We start from the raw sequence: 17885 nt of genomic DNA, 5'->3' as shown, positions 1-17885 counted from the left end.
ACACCCAAGTCATGGGCAAGAGAAAAAAGGCGACCAAGAAGCCACAAGCGTCCAGACGCAAAGAGCCACTAGGTACATTCGACTATCAAGCTGCTGCCTACTGCTTATACCTGCAATGTTCGAAACAGACACTGCATTCACTTGTCTTTTCTGCCACCACGAGAAATCCGTCACCGTTCGCCTTGACCGTAAAGATGGTATTGCACACCTTGCTTGTCGCATTTGTGACCAGCGATACCAAAGCAAAGTGAACCGTACGCCCTCAACTCCTAGCTTGTCAATTCCAAAACCCTCAACAACCCTTCAGACCTCACAGAACCAGTCGATATCTACTCAGAATGGATCGATGCTTGCGATGCAGCAGAGAAGAATGGACCGGTGACCAGGCCAGTAGCATCCACATCGAGACCAGTTGCTGTGGATAGCGATGAGGACTAGTTTCTTGCCATTGTACTTTGTAATTGTAATTCCTGAATCCTTACGTGTAAATTTAGAATCCGATAGTCCACCTCAATCTCAACGACCGGTACCACAATGCCCTGGAGAGCCTTCAGAATTCGGTCTTGAGGTTGCTGAGAGTTAATTTCGGTGTGACAAAAGCCTGTGACACTCTTGCCGCAACCGCCATAATCATCGCGACGACCTTTCCTTAGTCCTCCTTACGCCGACCTGCTGTTCGGGCACTATGGCCAATGCCATCAAAGTTATTTGTCGGTGATTATACCGTCAGACTGGTGTGTTTAGTAGCAGACCTGATTGTGTTCAAGGTTTCGGCCTCAGAATTCCATTGAGAATCGCGAGGGTGGCGAGATCGTGGCCAGCTTCTCCGATGACCTGACGACGGTCCAAATGCGCTCTGCGGGCGGTTCTGGTCCAGAGAAAGATGGTTTCACGTTTGACAGAGTCTTCCCTATGGGCACGCAGCAGCAAGAAGTATTCGACTATGGAGTCAAGGAGTATGTGGTCCACCTCTTCCTTGACGCGTCGTTAATGTGTCTTCTAGTATCGTGAAAGGTCAGTCCCCGCATCATCTCGCGTCTTTGATTTCCAACTCGGTCAAGATGTCCTCGATGGTTACAATGGTACTGTCTTCGCATATGGTCAAACTGGTAGTGGCAAGACCTTCACCATGATGGTCCGTCTCCCAACTTCCGTCTCTCCCTATTCTTATTTGGTCTCTAGGGGGCCGACATAGACTCAGATGAACTCAAAGGCATCATCCCGCGAATAACAGAGCAAATATTCCAGTCCATTGTCGAGAGCGACGCACATATAGAGTATCTCGTCAAGGTGTCCTACATGGAAATCTATTTGGAGAAGATCCGCGATCTACTAGCCCGTGAGTACTCTGTGGCAGCACCTATTTCGATATATCAACTCCTTCGTAGCCCAAAACGACAACTTGCAAGTTCATGAGGAGAAGAACCGAGGTGTTTATGTCAAGAATCTCTCCGACTACTATGTCAGCAGTGCCCGAGAGGTGTACGAGATCATGCGAACGGGAGGAAATGCACGGATAGTGTCCTCTACCAGTGCGTCCTGGTTTCTCCCCCTTTCTACATTCACTCTCGCTGACCTACACCAGACATGAATGCGGAGTCTTCACGATCCCACTCCATCTTCCTTATCAGCATAAATCAGCGCAATACTGAGACTGGAGCCCAAAAGACGGGTAATCTATACCTTGTCGATCTCGCAGGCTCGGAGAAGGTCGGAAAGACTGGCGCATCCGGTCAAACACTCGAAGAGGCCAAGAAGATCAACAAGAGTCTTTCTGCTTTGGGAATGGTCATCAACGCGCTTACTGACCCGAAAGTAGGCATTTGGTTTGCTTTCCGTTCAGCGCTAACTTGATCATTTTAGGTCAAATACATCCCTTACCGTGATTCGAAACTCACCCGTATTCTGCAAGAGTCTTTGGGAGGAAACTCGCGGACGACACTTATCATTAACTGCTCGCCGTCTTCTTACAACGAGACCGAGACGATTTCCACTCTCCGTTTCGGTATCCGAGCCAAAACCATCAAGAATCAGGCTCGCGTCAATGCTGAACTTTCCCCACTTGAACTCAAGGGTTTGTTGCACAAAGCACAGGCCGCAAACACAAGCTACCAGAAACATATTGCAGCTCTGGAGGCTGAGCTGGCTATATGGAGGGCAGGTGGACGGGTCGAAGAGTCGGAATGGGCCAAGGTCACGCCCGCATCTGGAGATGCGGCTGCTGCCCCGAAAAAGGCACCCGCTTCCCCTGCGTCTGCGGGACCTTCAACTCCTGTTACGACTTCTCGAAGTATCACCCCCGTCAACCCCGCCATCGAAAGTCTTAGGTCCGAGCTTGATATTCCTCGTCCCCAGACACCCATCGGCATTCCACTCGAAAAGGATGAGCGTGAAGACTTCTTGCGTCGCGAGAATGAACTTAGCGACCTCCTGGCGGAGAAGGAATCGGCGCTTACAACCGCTGACAAACTTGTGAAGGAGCTCAAAGAAGAGCTGTCATTCTTGAAGGAGCAGGAGGCTGGTGTGAATAAGGTGATATCATTTCGCATTTTTGCTCGACCGCAATTTCTCAAGACAAGAATATAATTTAGGAAAACAAAGCCATGTCCACCCAACTAAACGAGCTCCGTTTGCAAGTCGAACGCTTGAACTACGACAACAAGGAGAGTCTCATCACAATCGATATCCTCAAGGAGCAAAATGCGGATGCCTCAGGCGAGCTTGAAGAGATCCGCAAACAACTCGTGGACATGAAGTCGGCTCAGAAGGATGCCAGCGCGGAGGACAAGGAGAAGAGAAAGCAGGAGAAGATGGCTATGATGATGGCCAAGTTCGACACGGTACGACACGAAACATTTAATTTCCTGGGCGCTGACTGGTTGGTATACAGCAGGGTACATTCTCCGAAAAGGATGAGCAACTCCGTGCGATTCTCGGCAAATTAGACACCATAGATTCGGCCAGTTCATTAACAGCCGACGACCTCACCGCCGTTAGAAGGCAGCTAAGTGAGGGTCAGAACATAATACGGGAAACGGTAGATCGATTGCGGCAAAGCCAGGAGGAGAATGAGATGATTACGCGACGGAGGGACGAGCTGGAAGCTCGGGTAACGGCTCTCGAAACGGAGTACGAGGAGCTTCTAGGTTTGTGGCAACAAAAAGGTTGCACCAACGCCGCTGACATTGTTGCTTCAAACTTACAGAGAAGACGATTCACGATGAAGAGACGAGCAACGCCGACCTCGCCGAGTCTATGACCGACTTCAAGGTGCGACTTTTTGCTACTTTCTGCTTTATCTGACCCTATCTCCCAGAACAAACTTGAAGCTCAAAACGCTGCCCGAAGAGAGGCGCACATCAGCGAAGTAGCCGATCTCAAGCAGCAACTTGAACTGCGCAACAATGAGGTTCGCAGCTTGAATGCCACGACGGAGAGCCTGAAGAGCGTGAATGAGGAGCTCAAGGTTTGAATTTTGAACTATTACCGATCTCTCAACTCACCTCCTTTCTAGCGCGCCTTTGCTGTCACTTCCGCCGGTATCGAGGGCGGGAAGAATTTGGCGGAAAGTGCCCAGGACCTTGAGCGGACGCGAAAAGCTATCAATGTTCAGCTGGCTGAGTTTGACGGGGTGAAGAAGTCTCTCATGCGAGATTTGCAGAACCGTTGCGAGAAAGTGAGGTTTTTTTCAGTTTAACTTCCGATTGCTGAATGGCTGCCACGTTAGGTTGTGGAGCTCGAAATTCAACTCGACGAGATCAAAGAGCAATATAACAATGTCATTCGCAATAGCAACAGCAAAGCTCAGCAGAAGAAGATGGCTTTCCTTGAACGAAACTTGGAACAACTAACATTAGTGCAGAAGCAGGTTTGTGATGTCATTGGTCCACACAAGAGCTTGATATTCATGCTTTCCCAGCTCGTGGACCAAAATTCTACGCTCAAGAAGGAGGCCGGCATTGCTGAAAGGAAGCTTTTAGCGCGCAACGAAAGAATTCAAAATCTAGAAGCGCTTCTGCAAGATGCTGATCGACGATTGTCCGTTCAGAACCAGAAGTTCGAAGCACAGCTACAAGCTGTCAAAGAACGACTTGATCAAGCTCGGGGTATGTGATGTTGCGTTTGCCCGTCTTTGTTGCCAGGCTAATTTTGCATCACCAGCCCAAAAAACAGCATCAAGTTCGCCGCTGAGTTTTGGACGGATCGCCAAGCCACTTCGTGGAGGCGGAGGTGCGACAACCGGAGCTGTTCCGGCGCCTATCTCTGGTGGGAGTGGGAATCCATTGACGCGACTTCAGAACGAGGATGGAGGGTGCGTGACATATTTTAGATCACCGGTGGCCCTGACTGATTCATTCCTTGTACGGCATTTCCAGTGGAGGTACGTTTAACTTTTGCTACGCATCCGCCTTGTGTTCAATTTTATTCCAGCCAAGCGGGCCTCTTGGTTCTTCAATTCACGGTGAAGACTGCTCTGCCATACCCACCTGTACACGCATCTTATATCACGCTATTTTCTATTTTAATGAACTCTCATGGATGGGGAAACCACGCGATAGCTAGAGTTTAAAATGTTTCGTCATCACCTAATGGGGTTAGCGGCACGTCACTCGGGACCTGCACACGGAGGCAAAGTAAATATTTTCTCGATCGCCCACCACCTTCTCCCAAGTCCTGGCCCGACCTGTGGCCCCTCACACTCTTTTCAACCACCATACTACCACCACTCTCTAATTCTTACCTCACTTTTATGTCGGGCGACGCAGCTCGCCACCCACCAGTCCCTTCCTCCAACGCAAGTCGCGTCACTTCTTAGTTCGTTTCAAAATCTTGACATTCATTCAGGCGACACGAAAACAGGCACCCCCCAACTTATTCAACATAGGTGGTAACGCTGCAGGACTCAACCCTGGCTGGCAGGTGAGCACCCGTTTTTTTTTTTCAACGGCGGCGATGCCCTTATAATGTTTTAACTCTAGGTTTGGAGCTCCACTTCTTCTTCCAAACGCAATGCCTCCATGTCCTCCTTAAGCATCGCTAGCGACGTGCCAAGCGATAATCCTCTCCGTCCTAATGCTAGCGAGAGCTGGCCAGCCCCCCCGTTCCGCAACTGCCAGTGGCACCTGGGATGATAGCGTTCTGAAATCAAACATCGTATGTCCTTTTGTGTCTCGACAACGCGTTTTCTTTGTTGATTCTCGGACTAGACGCGTCCCCGTCACGCAGGGAAATTCTCCGCGCCGAGAATGGTAAGTTCAAACTTTCCGTGTTTAGTTTGGTTGTTTATTAATTTTTCTCCCAGGACGACCGTGCATCCGGTGGTAGACCAAGTAAGATTTTAATTTTTTCCCCCTATCTCTTTGTTGCTTAGTCTGCCTGTAGCAACTTTTCAGAACAACCAACCCTCGTTCCCGATGCCCTCGCTGGGATATGAGACTGCTGAGAACGATATCACACTAGCCATGCGTGGAATGACCGTAGAAGACGACTTTTCCGGCCGTCAACCTGTCGTGCCAGTTCCGCCACAAGTCTCCACTTCTCGGACATCGCCGCTGCCTCAACAACCACGGTATGGTGGCTACGACTACGGGTATTACTCTCCTGGACGCGAAGCCTTTCCTGAATACGCATACTACGCAAGTCCAGATCTCAATGCTTACCGACCGCCGATGTCTCCGTATACCGCTGTTGCACCAGCCCCTTCGTCTGACCCAAGGCAACCTGTCTTTTTCGACTACAACTCCCCTCCGCCGTTCTACTATCCAACCTCTCCCATGCTTTATCAGCCCCCGTCACCCATGCTTCCATCGCAACTGCCTTCAACGCCGGTTACAATGACTGAGAAGAAGATTGAGATGCAGGTATAAGCGTGACACCACTGATATTGTCTTGCGTTATTGACCATGTCAAATTTAGCACAATTTGCAACAACAGCTCGCCTCGCGCAATATGATGTTTCCGCCGCTCTCTCCCATGGGTTATCCTCCTCAGCTAGATTATGGGAACCAAATGCTCAATATGTACGGTGGTGGGCCTGGGTTTGGTATGATGGCGCGCGGAAATCGCCGATTCGAAACCCAAACACTCTCGTCCAAGATGTTGGACGAGTTTCGTGCGGCAAAGGGCAAGAAATGGGAGCTCAAGGACCTCAAAGGTCATATCGTCGAATTCAGCAGCGATCAACATGGGTCACGTTTCATTCAAACCGAGCTCAATGACGCCACAAGTGAAGAAATCCAAAGTGTATTCGATGAAATCGTCCCCGACAATACCTTACACCTAATTCAAGATGTTTTCGGTAATTATGTGGGTAGCTTCAACTTCGGTCGTCTTCATCTTACAAATCTGCTCGCCACAGGTAATACAGAAGCTACTGGAGCATGGTACCCAGGCCCACAAAGACGCCCTTGTTGGTGCCATGGAAGGCCATATCATCTATCTATCGTCCAATGTCTATGGCTGCCGCGTCGTGCAAAAAGTCAGTTCGCGAATAAACAGCTCAACACATAGCTAACAACAGCGAAAGGCTTTTGAATGTGTAACTCCAGAGCAGCAAGCCAAGTTTGTCCAAGAACTCGAGCCCCATATTCTCAGATGTGTCAAAGATTCGAACGGGAACCATGTAGGTGATCTAACTGGAGAATCCACATGACTGATTCGCAATCAAGGTCATTCAGAAGGTCATCGAACGAGTTTCTCCCGACCGACTTGGTTTCATTTCAACCTTTATCGGCCACGCTCATGAGCTTGCTTCTCATCCATTTGGCTGTCGTGTCTTGCAACAATGTCTCCGTCACCTTCCCGAACCATACACCCGGCCACTTCTCGATGAACTGCTTAAAAGTCATACGGCTAATCTCATGCAAGATCAATTCGGGGTCAGTGCTAGTGCTTGCTTTTGTTTTTCCTCTTGGCTTATCTTGTTGGTTGTAGAACTATGTCGTCCAGTTCATCCTGGAGAACGGATTGCCCCGCGACCGAGCATCCATCATTACTCAGCTTCGTGGGCGCATGCTATCAATGGCGCGCCATAAGTTCGCCTCCAATGTTTGTGAGAAGGCGATGATCTTTGGCGACTCAGATGGTCGTAAGGCGATGATCGAGGAACTGATGGGACCAGCTTTGCGACCCGACGGCCCGACGCCAATTGGGTTACTCATGAAGGACCAATACGGCAGTGGGTTTTCTAAGCAAGACCGCGATTAACTCTTCTGACTCGTTTTTTTAGACTACGTTCTCCAACGAGCGCTTTCCGTCGCGGAAGGCGAGCAGAAAGAGGCCCTCATTAATGCTATTCGTCCCCAACTGGCTACTATGCGCAAACATGCGACTGCTTACAGCAAACATCTTACCTCTAGTTCGATTTTCTCCCATTTTTCGTCTTTTTCATACTAATCTTCCCTATAGTCGAACGGGAATTGCAGAAACACACACCCAAGCCCGATTGTGCATAATTCTTGTCTGAAGCAATACCTGGATATATATAATCGCATCACACACTGCTAATTCGTTCTTGCTGTGTATATCTTGTTTTCGTAGCATCATCACTCGTAGCATACTCAAGCAAATACTAATGGTCAATCTGCAAGACTCTAAAATAGTCGCAGTTTCATACGAAAAAAATTCTTTTAACACTTTTGGACACCAAAAGTGGAGTGTCCCTGATCGTGAATCCGCTGACGTGTTGCATTCTGGTCACGGTTTGCTCTCTTCTCCCTTCATGGAAGACGCTGCCTCGCTCTTTGGTGTCGAGAACCAGGACTCCAACGACATTTTTGCGTCGCTGGGCGGCGATGGAGTGGCTCCGGACTCTTCCGACGATTGGCTTCAACCCTCGGCTCCTACTAATACCTCAATTCCCCCTCCACCAGTTCGCGATGCACCGCTAGGTACGAAGTCTGCTCCCTCGGTAACTCTTTTCAGTACTGACTTGATTTTTCAAGAAGCTCCGGTTGAGCCTGCCAAGAACTATAACCCATATGCACCCCCAACGAATTCATATAATCCACCGGCTAGTTCATACACTCCAGCAGTGAATTCGTATACGCCCCCAGCCAATCCTTACACTCCATCGACTCCGGCACAGTCGACCTTCAACGCCTATGCACCACCAGTGCCGTCTCCGTCGACGCCATACTCGCCACAATACTCTGCAGCCTCGACAAACCGTTATGAGACGACTACGACGCCATTTTCAGCCCAAAAGGTTGCTGTACCTCCTCCCCCGGCTCCTGCTACCTCAACGCTGAATCGTCCGAAAATATCGAATGCATATGACCCGCCAATATTTACCAGTTCTCGCAGACAACCATCGGCGACCAGCCAGAACTCGGCATACGCGAGATATGCATCACCCCTTCCTCCTGCCCCACCGCCAGCTGGCCAATTCACTTCCTCTGGCTATGCAATTCCGCCGCCGCCGCCTCCACAAGAACGGGCCAGTCCAGTTCCAAATTGGTCGGCAGCACCACCACCACCACCACATATGGCTTCGTCACCGTATAGTGCATATGCGGAACCGCCTATTCGCTCCACATCGCCAACAAAAACTTTACCTCCCCCTCCTCCACCACGTACTTCGTCTCGCGCCGAGTCTGTGACTCGTTCTTCCATCGACCAAGTTCAGAGAACAGCATCTCCTGCTTCTTTTGCAACGCCATCACATTATTCACCAGAAACACAGTCAAATGTCGCTGCACCCGAAAGAACTGCCTCTCCAGCTTCAGTTCATTCGTTGGATCGAACTCGGAGTCCTCCTGCTAATCCATATATGCCAAGGGCTCCTTCCCCTTTGAAGAAGTCTTCTATGAGTGCTTATGACCCTCCTCCACCACCCCCTGCTGTCAATGGTCATGCTTCCCACGCGCCGAATGGCATGTACAACTCATTACCCAAATCGCATCCCGTTCCACCACCTCTCCCTCGTAACCGGTCGGAATCGAGTGGTTCTATCTACGATATTCCACCGATGCAAACAGGGCACTCGAGTCAAGTTCCCCCGCCTTTACCTCGTAACCGGTCAGAGTCGAGTGGCTCTATTTATGACCCACCATCAATGAAAACTGGGCATTTGACTCAACAACGAAGCGAAACAGACTATGGAGCTTACTCATCTCGCTATAACTACGGTGCTGCTCCCCTCGAGGCACCTGTCATTGACCATTCCCTCTCACAAGAGGTATTAGTCAAACCCGCTCAGACCAGTGCTTACGCTCCTTCGCCATCGTTGCTTGGCGCCAACGACCCTCTTGGTCGGACCTCCTCCCGTGCACCAGTCTTTAGCTTCGGCTTCGGAGGAAAATTCCTGACTTGCTTCCATGGAGCGTCGATTAACACTGGCTTTGATGTCGCGCTGGCTTCCAAGAACTCGACGGGTATTCAAGTTCGATTGCTCAACAAGATAATCCCACAGTCTGCTCTTGAAACAACTGCAGTCGTCTTTCCCGGTCCATTATTCTCTGATCCTGGAACGCCCACGATGGGATTGGTGCGGACGACAACAGCGTCTGGTCAGACAAAAGCGAAGAAAGCCAAGCTTGTCAAGTACCTGACCGACAGAGCGAGTGAAATCTCTCAAGCGATTGGATACCTCCATACGGGTTCGATGGAGGCTTATTCAGCGGAGGGCAAGCTGGTTCTTGTGAACTTGCTTAAAGTGCTTGTGGAGAACGATGGCAAGCTCTCGGGAACGTGAGTTGCATTATTTTCATTTATTTCATGTCATATTCAAATTTTGAGAAGGCCTCAAATTGACTTAGCTGTTCGTGCAGCTCTGGTGCCCAGATTGGACATAGCAGCGGGCGAAAATTCCGATGTTTCTGATCCTTCGTCCTTCACGTCGATTGCGGACCTCCAACGACCGTTGGACAATGGGATGTTCCCTACCACGACATCAAATGGAGGGGAGGCACCCATTATGGCGCCGGTACTGCGGCCCGAGGCGTTAGAGAAAATTCAAGAGTTTTTGGTGCGAGGCGAGAGGCGAAAGGCGTATCATTTCGCGCTGGATGAAAAGCTTTGGGCCCATGCGATGATTATTGCGAGCAGCGTCGACCGCGATGCTTGGAAGGAGGCTGTTAACGAGTTTTTGCGGGCGGAGTTGGGGCCGAATAGTCTTGGCGACTCGGCGCAGCTGAAAAACGGGCGAGAGGGTCTGCGTGTTGCTTACAGTCTCTATTCGGGACAGGGAGCCGCTGCTGGTGAGCATCTCAATGATAGAAAACTGGAAGTTCTCACTTTTTTACTTAGTTCAAGAGATGGTTCCACAAAATCTTCTCTCGCGAGCTGCCGGTCGTTTACAGCTGCCTACTGCAGCGCCGCACAAAACACCCCTGACACCTAATTTCGCCGCGCCAGCTACCGCTAATAATATTCCGACTGAATCGTTGGCTTCGTGGGCGGAAACGGCTGCGATGCTGCTTTCAAGTCCAATGACTTCCGACACGTCTGCGGCGTTGACTGCTCTGGGTGACCAGCTGTTGGCGCATCAGTGGGTCGAGGCTGCTCACGCATGGTGCGTATAACGAAACCAGGAGATATTTAATCATTGACGCGTTTGTCAAGCTACCTCTTGTCTCCACAAACATCGCCGTTGGGCGGACTTGGCAACGCGACTGCCCGCGTCGTGCTACTCGGATCAAAGAGCCCGCAAATTTGGACAAGTTTCTACAAAGACTCAGATCCGACGATCTTGACTGAGATTCTTGAATTTGGACTCTCGTTGAATACGCCAGCCAAAGGGCAGGATGCATTCTATGGGTTCCCCCATCTGCAAGCATATCGCTTCATTCGCGCAATCGGGTTGGCGGAGTTGGGAGAGATGCAACTGGCCAGTCGGTGAGCGCTTCTTTTACTTGTTGACAAAAGTCTGACCGGAGCAGGTACTGCGAGGCAATCTCGGTTTCTTTCAGTCGCGGATCACCCTATTACACGCCGATCTTGGTTGACCAGCTGAAAGCGCTGTCAGACCGCATCGTGGGACTGGATCATGGGGAGAAATCTGGCTTCTGGAAGAGCACACCCAGTCTGGATACAATTGGGCGGTTCTTGGAAGGCCGCTTCACGAAGCTCGTGACGGGTGATGCTGACCCATCTACTCCGACAGACGACCAAATGCGGATAAGCGACGCGAATTCTGGTCCGTTTTCGCAGTACAGCTATATTTCGTCTTCGGCAACGTCTTCGACGAGCCCCTCGCCGCAACCGTCGCTGTACAACCTGAATGCCCAGCCTCCTCCGCCACCTGCCAGAACGGGTTCTGCAATGGGGCAATCAAATTTGCGTTCCCACGCGCCGATTGATCGTGCGGCATCAGCGATGGAACACGTGCGACGCAAGCCGTCATCACCAGCACCTGTCCCGCGTATTGCTTCTGCCAACGCTTCCACGACTACTTTTGCGCAGGCCCCCTCCTACGTCAGCGCCTACTCTAATTACTCGCCCAACCCCTACAGCCCGAATATGGCTACACCCAGACCCACGCAAGAGACTACTTCTCGTGAGGAGGACACAGAGGGGGGCCAGGAGGTCTCGTGGTGGTCGTATAGCAACGGCAACGACGACTCAGCCAACCAGACGCCTATGGCGGCCACATTTATGCAGGTCGATGCGGGTGTCAACTCCAACGCAGATGGGTTCATTTCGCTTATGCCGGATTCGTCCTATACTGTCGAATCTGGAAACTCCCGGCAGCGACAGTCTTTGTCGCATGAGGAGGATGAGGAAGACGACCTTGGGTTTGGAAATTCCAAGAAGCCGAAAAAAGAGGCGAATGGGGAGCATCAGGCTGCTGCCGCATCTGGACCAACCACCGCGCCTGCTGCAGCGGAGCCTCAACGCCCGGGTGGGTATTTTTTCTTTAAAAAGACACGACATAACTGACAACCGATTCAGATGTCAAGCCAGCGCCGGCTGCTGCGAGTGGATCATGGTTTGGCAGGTGGTGGAAACGCCCTGATGCGGCGACAACACCCGGGCCCGTCAAGGCCAATTTGGGCGAGGAGGTGTCGTTCTACTACGACAAGGAGCAGAAGCGCTGGGTTAACAAAAAGGTGCGTTGCCAACGACTCGATCTATTTCATCTCATTCTTCGTCTAGGCCGGTGCTGAAGAGGCCAAGCCGGCTACCCCACCACCGCCCCCACCGTCAAGGCCACAAACCGCATCTCCTGGGATGACTGGGCCACGGCCGGGTGGAATGACTCCCCCACCACCGCGTGCCGCGTCTGTTTTCGGTGACGCAAACGGCACTGGGAATGGGATGCACAAGCCACCGATGCGGGCGCGGTCCAACTTGGCGCCAACACCCGAGCCAGACTCACACCGGAATCTTTCCACGCCTTCCCCCCCGCCCGGGCCACCGGGCCGGCCAAAGTCGCAGGCGTCCAAGCGCGCTATTCGCAGTCGGTATGTGGACGTGTTCCAGCAGGAGGGGGAGAGCGCTGCGTAGTTGCTTTGTTGACTGTAATTATTATTACTCATGGCTCGCCGTCATCTATGGGATTTTATGCACGTAGAGTAGGGTGAAATCAAGTCTTTTTTTTTCTACTTGACCATACTGTACAACTATTACAAGGGTGTCTGGACGAGGTACAGGTGTTAGAGGCTCGAGCAACTATGCTGTGATGCATTTTTTGTGGTTGGGTACAATTGGGGACGATGGTATTGTGCGAGTGTTTACAGCTGTTTTAGCCGTAGAGTACATTATTGAGGCTGTAGCACAAGTTGAGCATAAAAGGAGAGGAAACAGCAGAGACGGACCCATGTAGCGATAAAACAGTCGTCGAGATCTCCGGTCCCTGGGCTGGTTGTGAACCTTTGCAAGCTCTCGAGAAAACTGGGACGCATGCTCTGCAATTTATTCCACCCCTTCTGTTCCTTCATGGAATAAATCGTAAGCCCCCAAACGATTTGTTTGATGATTGGTACATGAGCTACATGTCTTGCGAATTCACGACGAGTGCTTCCTGGTATCTCTAATGCAGGATCATAGGTTACCTCATCCTCTGGGTCTGGTGGAATGTCCGGCAGGTCGTTGGGAAGGGCGGTTCCATCCTCCTTGAACCAACCCAACACAAACCAATGTCCACAGGTCGCCATGAGCGCAATGTGATGTCGAATCTTCAATGGAGCGTAGTTACGTTCAAAGGTTCGAACATAGAGGGCAACTTGCCCTTCAACTTGTTTCATAGCCAGTTGGAGTTTTTCCGTAAGCAGGCGAACAGCATCCTCCGAAGTGGGGTAGCCATCGATAGTAAGCGTCCGACTAAGCGCGCGTTTCAATTCAGCCATAGCAGTTACTACCAGCAGGCGTGTAGTCGCGCTAATAATGCTCATGATTATTATTATTGTTTGACAACCTATCGTTGACTCACCCTGCCCCTCCGAAAGGTAGAGCGCAGCGTATTTGAACCATAACATCAGGTATTTTGTGAGACGAGCTTCCGCGCCGGACCGATTCTGCCAGGGTGGCAGGAGCTTGACCAGCAAAGGATTCGCCAACACGAAACTGATGATCGACTCGTTGACGCGCAGAGTCCTCGATATCCACGAGTTCTTCCAAGGCGATGGACGCCGGAGATGCCCAACGATCCTCGTAATTACCAATGTTCGTCGTATAAGCCTCAGCATCCTTGATGCCGGAGTTCATACGCTTTCGACGCAACTTGATCATTTATCAGTCTTCATCGCAGGGTGTGAGATGTGAATACCGTCCGATCGATTCTAAGGATTGCGACGACGTCGTGGAGGTTTGTAGCCATTGAACTTCGAGCTTCAAGTGTGGTGTGTGACGGTCACACATGTTGACCCATCTCTGACACCACCCACCATGTTCGAACACTTGATCAAAGAGTTCCCTGCCCTGTGGGTACAAGGTTTTGTCAATAATGTCTGTGACTTAACCTCTTAAAGCTCCGAAGAAGACACGGAAACCCTTCTGCCCCCACCTCTGCCACATTCTGAAGCTGGGTACTTCTATGGCTACAAAATCATGGATGACTTTGACCGGAAGAACACAACTCACCTCAAACGGGCCTACCAGATTGATTCTGCACCGAGCATGATGAATCTTGCTCGGCTCGTTTTGGAGCGGAATACTGTCCTCGTCCTTCTTGCGGCCTACAGCACCGAAGCAAAGGCCGTCATCGGCTGCGAAAGCGGAACGGACCGTATTCCCAATAAGATCCTTAGAGAGAAGCTGGAGGAAGAAATTGGCGTCACGGAGGGTCCGCAGTGGCATCTGGACGACGGGAGCTTTTTTTGGTCCTCAGTATGTGTCCGTTCCTCGGTTTCGTTTTGCGCGACTCACTTGGTGTTTCTAAGAATGCTGTCGCACGTGAGTCTGGCGACTACGTGCACAATTCCCCCACTGAACAATGTTAGATTACCGGTACAGCTGGAGGCGACCACTCATGCCAGACTCAGAGTAGCAATGTCCATTTCTTTCAGCATTTCCCTGTGTAACTACACTCACAATCAAACCTGCCACTTGTGTCATTCATTGGAGACTCGAAGAACAAGTTGGAACAGCGAATCTCAACCTAAGTAGAGTTGAATCGGGTAGCTCTCGCGTGTAAAGCGGCCGTGGGAAAGGCATGAGGTCTTAGAGTGGAAAGCGCGAGACACGCCGGATTTACTGTGTCTGGGTGTGTTTGACTGACGAAGCCAGAAGAAACGCGCTGGATTCAGAGGACACGCCGGGCCGGATCAGGAGTGTTTGCCCACAGAACATAGCAGGAGGGAAAGGCGGGTGGGTCAAAATGCAGCTGAGTGGAAAGAGCAAGACGCGTCAGAATCGACGCGTCGTGAGCGCTGACCGGCACTATATGAGAAAGTTAGCGCAAGGGCGTCAAAGTCAGAATTCGCGTTCCGTCACAAAAGTCGTGACTCGTGATCCTACTTACCTCTCTTGACCACAAATTTTCTGGCAGCAGCAACACCATCATGATGCTCGAAGATTTGCTCAAAGAGTTCCCTGCCCTGTGGGTACAAGACATTGTCAATATGTCTGCGACTTAACCTTTCGAAGCCCTGAAGAAGACACGGAACCACTTCTGCCCCCACCTCTGCCACATTCTGAAGCTGGGTACTTCTACGGCTATAAAATCATGGATGACTTTGACCGAAAGAACACAACTCACCTTGAACGTGTCTACCAGATCGACTGTGCGCCGAGCATGAAGAATCTTGCTCAGCTCATCATGGAGCGAAATACTATCCTGGTCCTTGTTGCGGTCTACAGCACCGAAGCGAAGGCCGTCGTCGGCTGCGAAAGCGGAACGGAGCGTATTCCCAATAAAATCCTTAGAGAGAAACTGGAGAAAGAATTTGGCGTCACGGAGGGTCCGCAGTGGCATCTGGATGACGGGACCTTTTTCTGGGCCTCCGTATGTGGCCGTTCCTCGGTTTCATTTTTTTTTGCCCTCACTCATATGTTTCTCAGGGTGCTGCCGAGCGTAAGTCGAAGGACCACGATCCCATCCCACTGAACATTGTCAGGTTTTCGGTACTGTTGGAGGCGACCAGTCATGCCGATGCCGAAATAGCGATGTCCATTTCCTTCAGCATTTTCCTGTGTAGTTACACTTGCAATCAAACCTTCCACTTGACTAAAAAACAACCTTAAGCAGCGAATCTCATCCTAAGTAGACTTGAACATTGACAGGTACTACACTGGTCAAGAGCCCGCGCTTTCAGTGAGATTATAGTTGTACAACAGAGTATATGCAATCGGTCTTGACCTTCTCCCGCGTCAGTGGGGTCAGGGTCAGGCGTGGCTCCGATTAACATGAGGAGCCTATCCACCCATCCCCATCATTTTAGACAGCTCCGCCATTCCTGGCATTCCACCAAGTCCCCCGAGTCCACCCAGTCCTCCTAGGCCTCCGAGTCCATTGCCCATGGAGGCCATCATGCGTTGCATCTCCTCCATATCGAACTGGTCTCCACCTTGGCCCTGCATCATGGCTTTCATCATCTCTTGCACGCCACCACCGCTCCTCATTTGCCTTTGCATTTGTTGAAGCATACCAGGGGGCAACGCACGCTAATGAAAGAATTAGTTAGATTGAAAACCAACTTGAAGCTTCAGTTACCTGCATCGCTTGGATCTGGGCAGGCGTTGGCATCCCATTGACACCCCGACCTTTCCCTCCAGCGGCAGCTTGCATTTTTTGCATTGTTGAAAGCCTATCCTTCGTGAGCAAGCTAAAAGTTTCAAACCATGGAGGACCAACCATCCGTTCTTCCCACCCGCCTGCTTTGCCATATTGGCCATCATGCGATACTGGCACAGCAGCTCCTCGACTTCCCGCACATGCGTGCCGCTGCCCCGAGCAACGCGTGTTACCCGCCACGTGACACCCGTCGGTTTGCCGTCCTTGGACATCTCCATGAAAGGCGAGCCGTCCGAATCGAGTTCCGTGGCGGTCATGCTATCCGTGATGTAAATCATGCGCTTCATTCTCATCGAGCCCTCCTCGTCAGAGCCTTGTAGCATTTCTTGAGGCAGTCCTGGAATCATCGAAGCAATTTTGCTGATTGGTCCCCTGCAACACGGGTCAGCGCCGGCTTGACAGTAGACAGAGAACCAACATGTTCATGATATTCTGTAGTTGCTCTCTCCAGTCGCGGATGCTCAATTTGCCCTCTTCAAGCTTTTTGGCCATCTCTTGCTGCTTATCGGGATTTTGTGAAGCTAAATCTTGCATATGCTCCATCAGTCCCTGCATGTCTCCAAGACCTAGGAGCTTTGAGATGAAAGGTTGGGGAGAGAAACGGTCGAGGTCGTGGAGATGCTCTCCAACACCGAGGAAAATGATGGGTGTTCTTGTCGCTGCAACACTAACAATATGTAAGAGAGAGAGTAGAATGAATCTTAAGAACGGCTTACGCGGAAATGGCGCCTCCACCTTTAGCATGGCCGTCCATCTTCGTGACGATTATGGCTCCAAAGTCAGCGCTTTCTTTGAAAGCCCGACTTTGTGCTTCCGCGGCCTGACCTGGTCATGCTACTTTAGTTGAACATGCTTCAATACCAGATAAACGCACCAATACTGGCATCCAAAATGAGGACCGTCATATTTGGCTGGACTGCCTCGCCGATCTGCACCATTTCCTGGAATAGTTCTGATTCTTGTTTGTGCCGTCCTGAAGTATCGACGATGATGACTTCAAAGCGCTCCTTCTTGAATTTCGCGACACCTTGAGCCGCAATGGTAACCGGGTCAGTCTCGGTGTATGAACCGAAGTAAGCAACTTTGGCTTTGGTCGCTGATTGTCGGGTTTGGTCGAAAGCGCCAGCGCGGAAAGTGTCGGCGCAAACTATGGCGGATTTGAAACCACGCTTCTGGTAGTGTACCGCGAGCTTGGTGCATGTCGTCGTTTTTCCATTGCCCTTAGAAATGAGATTAGGTTGATACGAACAAGAGAGGGAACGGCTACATACCTGCAACCCGACAGCCATCAAGACATTTGGTTGACCTTTCTTGGGCTTATAAGGCTCTACTCCAGGATCCACCAAACTGACGAGCTCATCGAACACGGCCTATTAGGCTGAGGATGGATGGGTAACAAGATGACGACAACACACTTTCTGAATCAGGTTTTTGCGGTTGGCCTCCTTCGCCTTGTCGCCTGCGTTTGCTTCGAGCGCGCTTTTCACCTTGACTTTCACCTTTTGCCGGAGTGAGGCGACAAGCTTTACATTGACATCGGATTCGAGCAACGCAGAAGTGATTTCTTTCAGTGTTGCATCTAGAACCTTGGGAGGTTTAAGATAAGGATAGGAGTAGGGCCGGATGTCACCTTCTCGTCAACGACTGGGGCGCGATTTAACGAGGAAAGAGCAGCATTGAGTTTCCGGCCCAAGTCGGCGAGGACCATCCT

At 51.0% G+C, this 17885-nt stretch overlaps 7 protein-coding genes across 7 annotated transcripts; 5 read left to right on the top strand and 2 right to left on the bottom strand.

The window, feature by feature from the left end:
- Positions 1 to 11: 11 nt before the first annotated feature.
- Positions 12 to 4391, top strand: MIND_01027600 (Kinesin heavy chain; the record flags this gene model as incomplete). The annotated part of the gene is made up of 20 exons (XM_037366866.1): positions 12 to 72; positions 129 to 254; positions 308 to 437; positions 505 to 568; positions 654 to 734; positions 781 to 956; positions 1004 to 1014; positions 1062 to 1135; positions 1183 to 1339; positions 1389 to 1532; positions 1586 to 1815; positions 1864 to 2532; positions 2592 to 2840; positions 2891 to 3146; positions 3206 to 3270; positions 3317 to 3466; positions 3515 to 3676; positions 3728 to 3868; positions 3920 to 4106; positions 4162 to 4391. The coding sequence occupies 20 exons, from the start codon at positions 12 to 14 to the stop codon at positions 4389 to 4391; spliced, it is 3363 nt and encodes a 1120-aa protein (XP_037216260.1).
- Positions 4392 to 5073: 682 nt separating this feature from the next.
- MIND_01027500 (PUM-HD domain-containing protein) lies at positions 5074 to 7454 on the top strand (the record flags this gene model as incomplete). Its single annotated transcript, XM_037366865.1, has 11 exons — positions 5074 to 5154; positions 5208 to 5249; positions 5303 to 5330; positions 5383 to 5861; positions 5917 to 6306; positions 6359 to 6478; positions 6527 to 6622; positions 6669 to 6878; positions 6934 to 7177; positions 7229 to 7357; positions 7408 to 7454. The coding sequence occupies 11 exons, from the start codon at positions 5074 to 5076 to the stop codon at positions 7452 to 7454; spliced, it is 1866 nt and encodes a 621-aa protein (XP_037216259.1).
- Positions 7455 to 7702: 248 nt separating this feature from the next.
- Positions 7703 to 12447, top strand: MIND_01027400 (Protein transport protein sec16; the record flags this gene model as incomplete). Its single annotated transcript, XM_037366864.1, has 8 exons — positions 7703 to 7889; positions 7944 to 9690; positions 9742 to 10199; positions 10249 to 10513; positions 10564 to 10836; positions 10881 to 11842; positions 11893 to 12050; positions 12097 to 12447. Exons 1-8 carry the CDS (start codon positions 7721 to 7723, stop codon positions 12445 to 12447), a joined length of 4383 nt encoding a protein of 1460 aa, XP_037216258.1. The 5' UTR covers positions 7703 to 7720.
- A 254-nt stretch (positions 12448 to 12701) lies between these two features.
- On the bottom strand, positions 12702 to 13777 carry MIND_01027300 (uncharacterized protein; the record flags this gene model as incomplete). The annotated part of the gene is made up of 4 exons (XM_037366863.1): positions 13709 to 13777; positions 13373 to 13662; positions 12759 to 13320; positions 12702 to 12710 (listed from the first exon to the last, which is right to left on the bottom strand). The coding sequence occupies exons 1-4, from the start codon at positions 13757 to 13759 to the stop codon at positions 12702 to 12704; spliced, it is 912 nt and encodes a 303-aa protein (XP_037216257.1). The 5' UTR covers positions 13760 to 13777.
- Positions 13778 to 13827: 50 nt separating this feature from the next.
- MIND_01027200 (uncharacterized protein) lies at positions 13828 to 14428 on the top strand (the record flags this gene model as incomplete). Its single annotated transcript, XM_037366862.1, has 4 exons — positions 13828 to 13862; positions 13911 to 14268; positions 14322 to 14334; positions 14382 to 14428. 4 exons carry the CDS (start codon positions 13828 to 13830, stop codon positions 14426 to 14428), a joined length of 453 nt encoding a protein of 150 aa, XP_037216256.1.
- Positions 14429 to 14915: 487 nt separating this feature from the next.
- Positions 14916 to 15544, top strand: MIND_01027100 (uncharacterized protein; the record flags this gene model as incomplete). Its single annotated transcript, XM_037366861.1, has 4 exons — positions 14916 to 14980; positions 15028 to 15385; positions 15442 to 15454; positions 15498 to 15544. The coding sequence occupies exons 1-4, from the start codon at positions 14943 to 14945 to the stop codon at positions 15542 to 15544; spliced, it is 456 nt and encodes a 151-aa protein (XP_037216255.1). The 5' UTR covers positions 14916 to 14942.
- Positions 15545 to 15795: 251 nt separating this feature from the next.
- On the bottom strand, positions 15796 to 17882 carry MIND_01027000 (Signal recognition particle 54 kDa protein; the record flags this gene model as incomplete). Its single annotated transcript, XM_037366860.1, has 9 exons — positions 15796 to 16044; positions 16094 to 16187; positions 16235 to 16546; positions 16593 to 16841; positions 16891 to 16999; positions 17049 to 17394; positions 17446 to 17544; positions 17590 to 17760; positions 17805 to 17882. 9 exons carry the CDS (start codon positions 17880 to 17882, stop codon positions 15796 to 15798), a joined length of 1707 nt encoding a protein of 568 aa, XP_037216254.1.
- Positions 17883 to 17885: the final 3 nt, after the last annotated feature.

Source organism: Mycena indigotica (assembly GCF_014461135.1).
Source record: "Mycena indigotica strain 171206Taipei chromosome Unknown Mind.scaff0009, whole genome shotgun sequence".
Taxonomy (NCBI): domain Eukaryota; kingdom Fungi; phylum Basidiomycota; class Agaricomycetes; order Agaricales; family Mycenaceae; genus Mycena; species Mycena indigotica.
The sequence above is the reverse complement of the archived record's forward strand: the minus strand, read 5'-3'. Positions and strand labels throughout refer to the sequence as shown.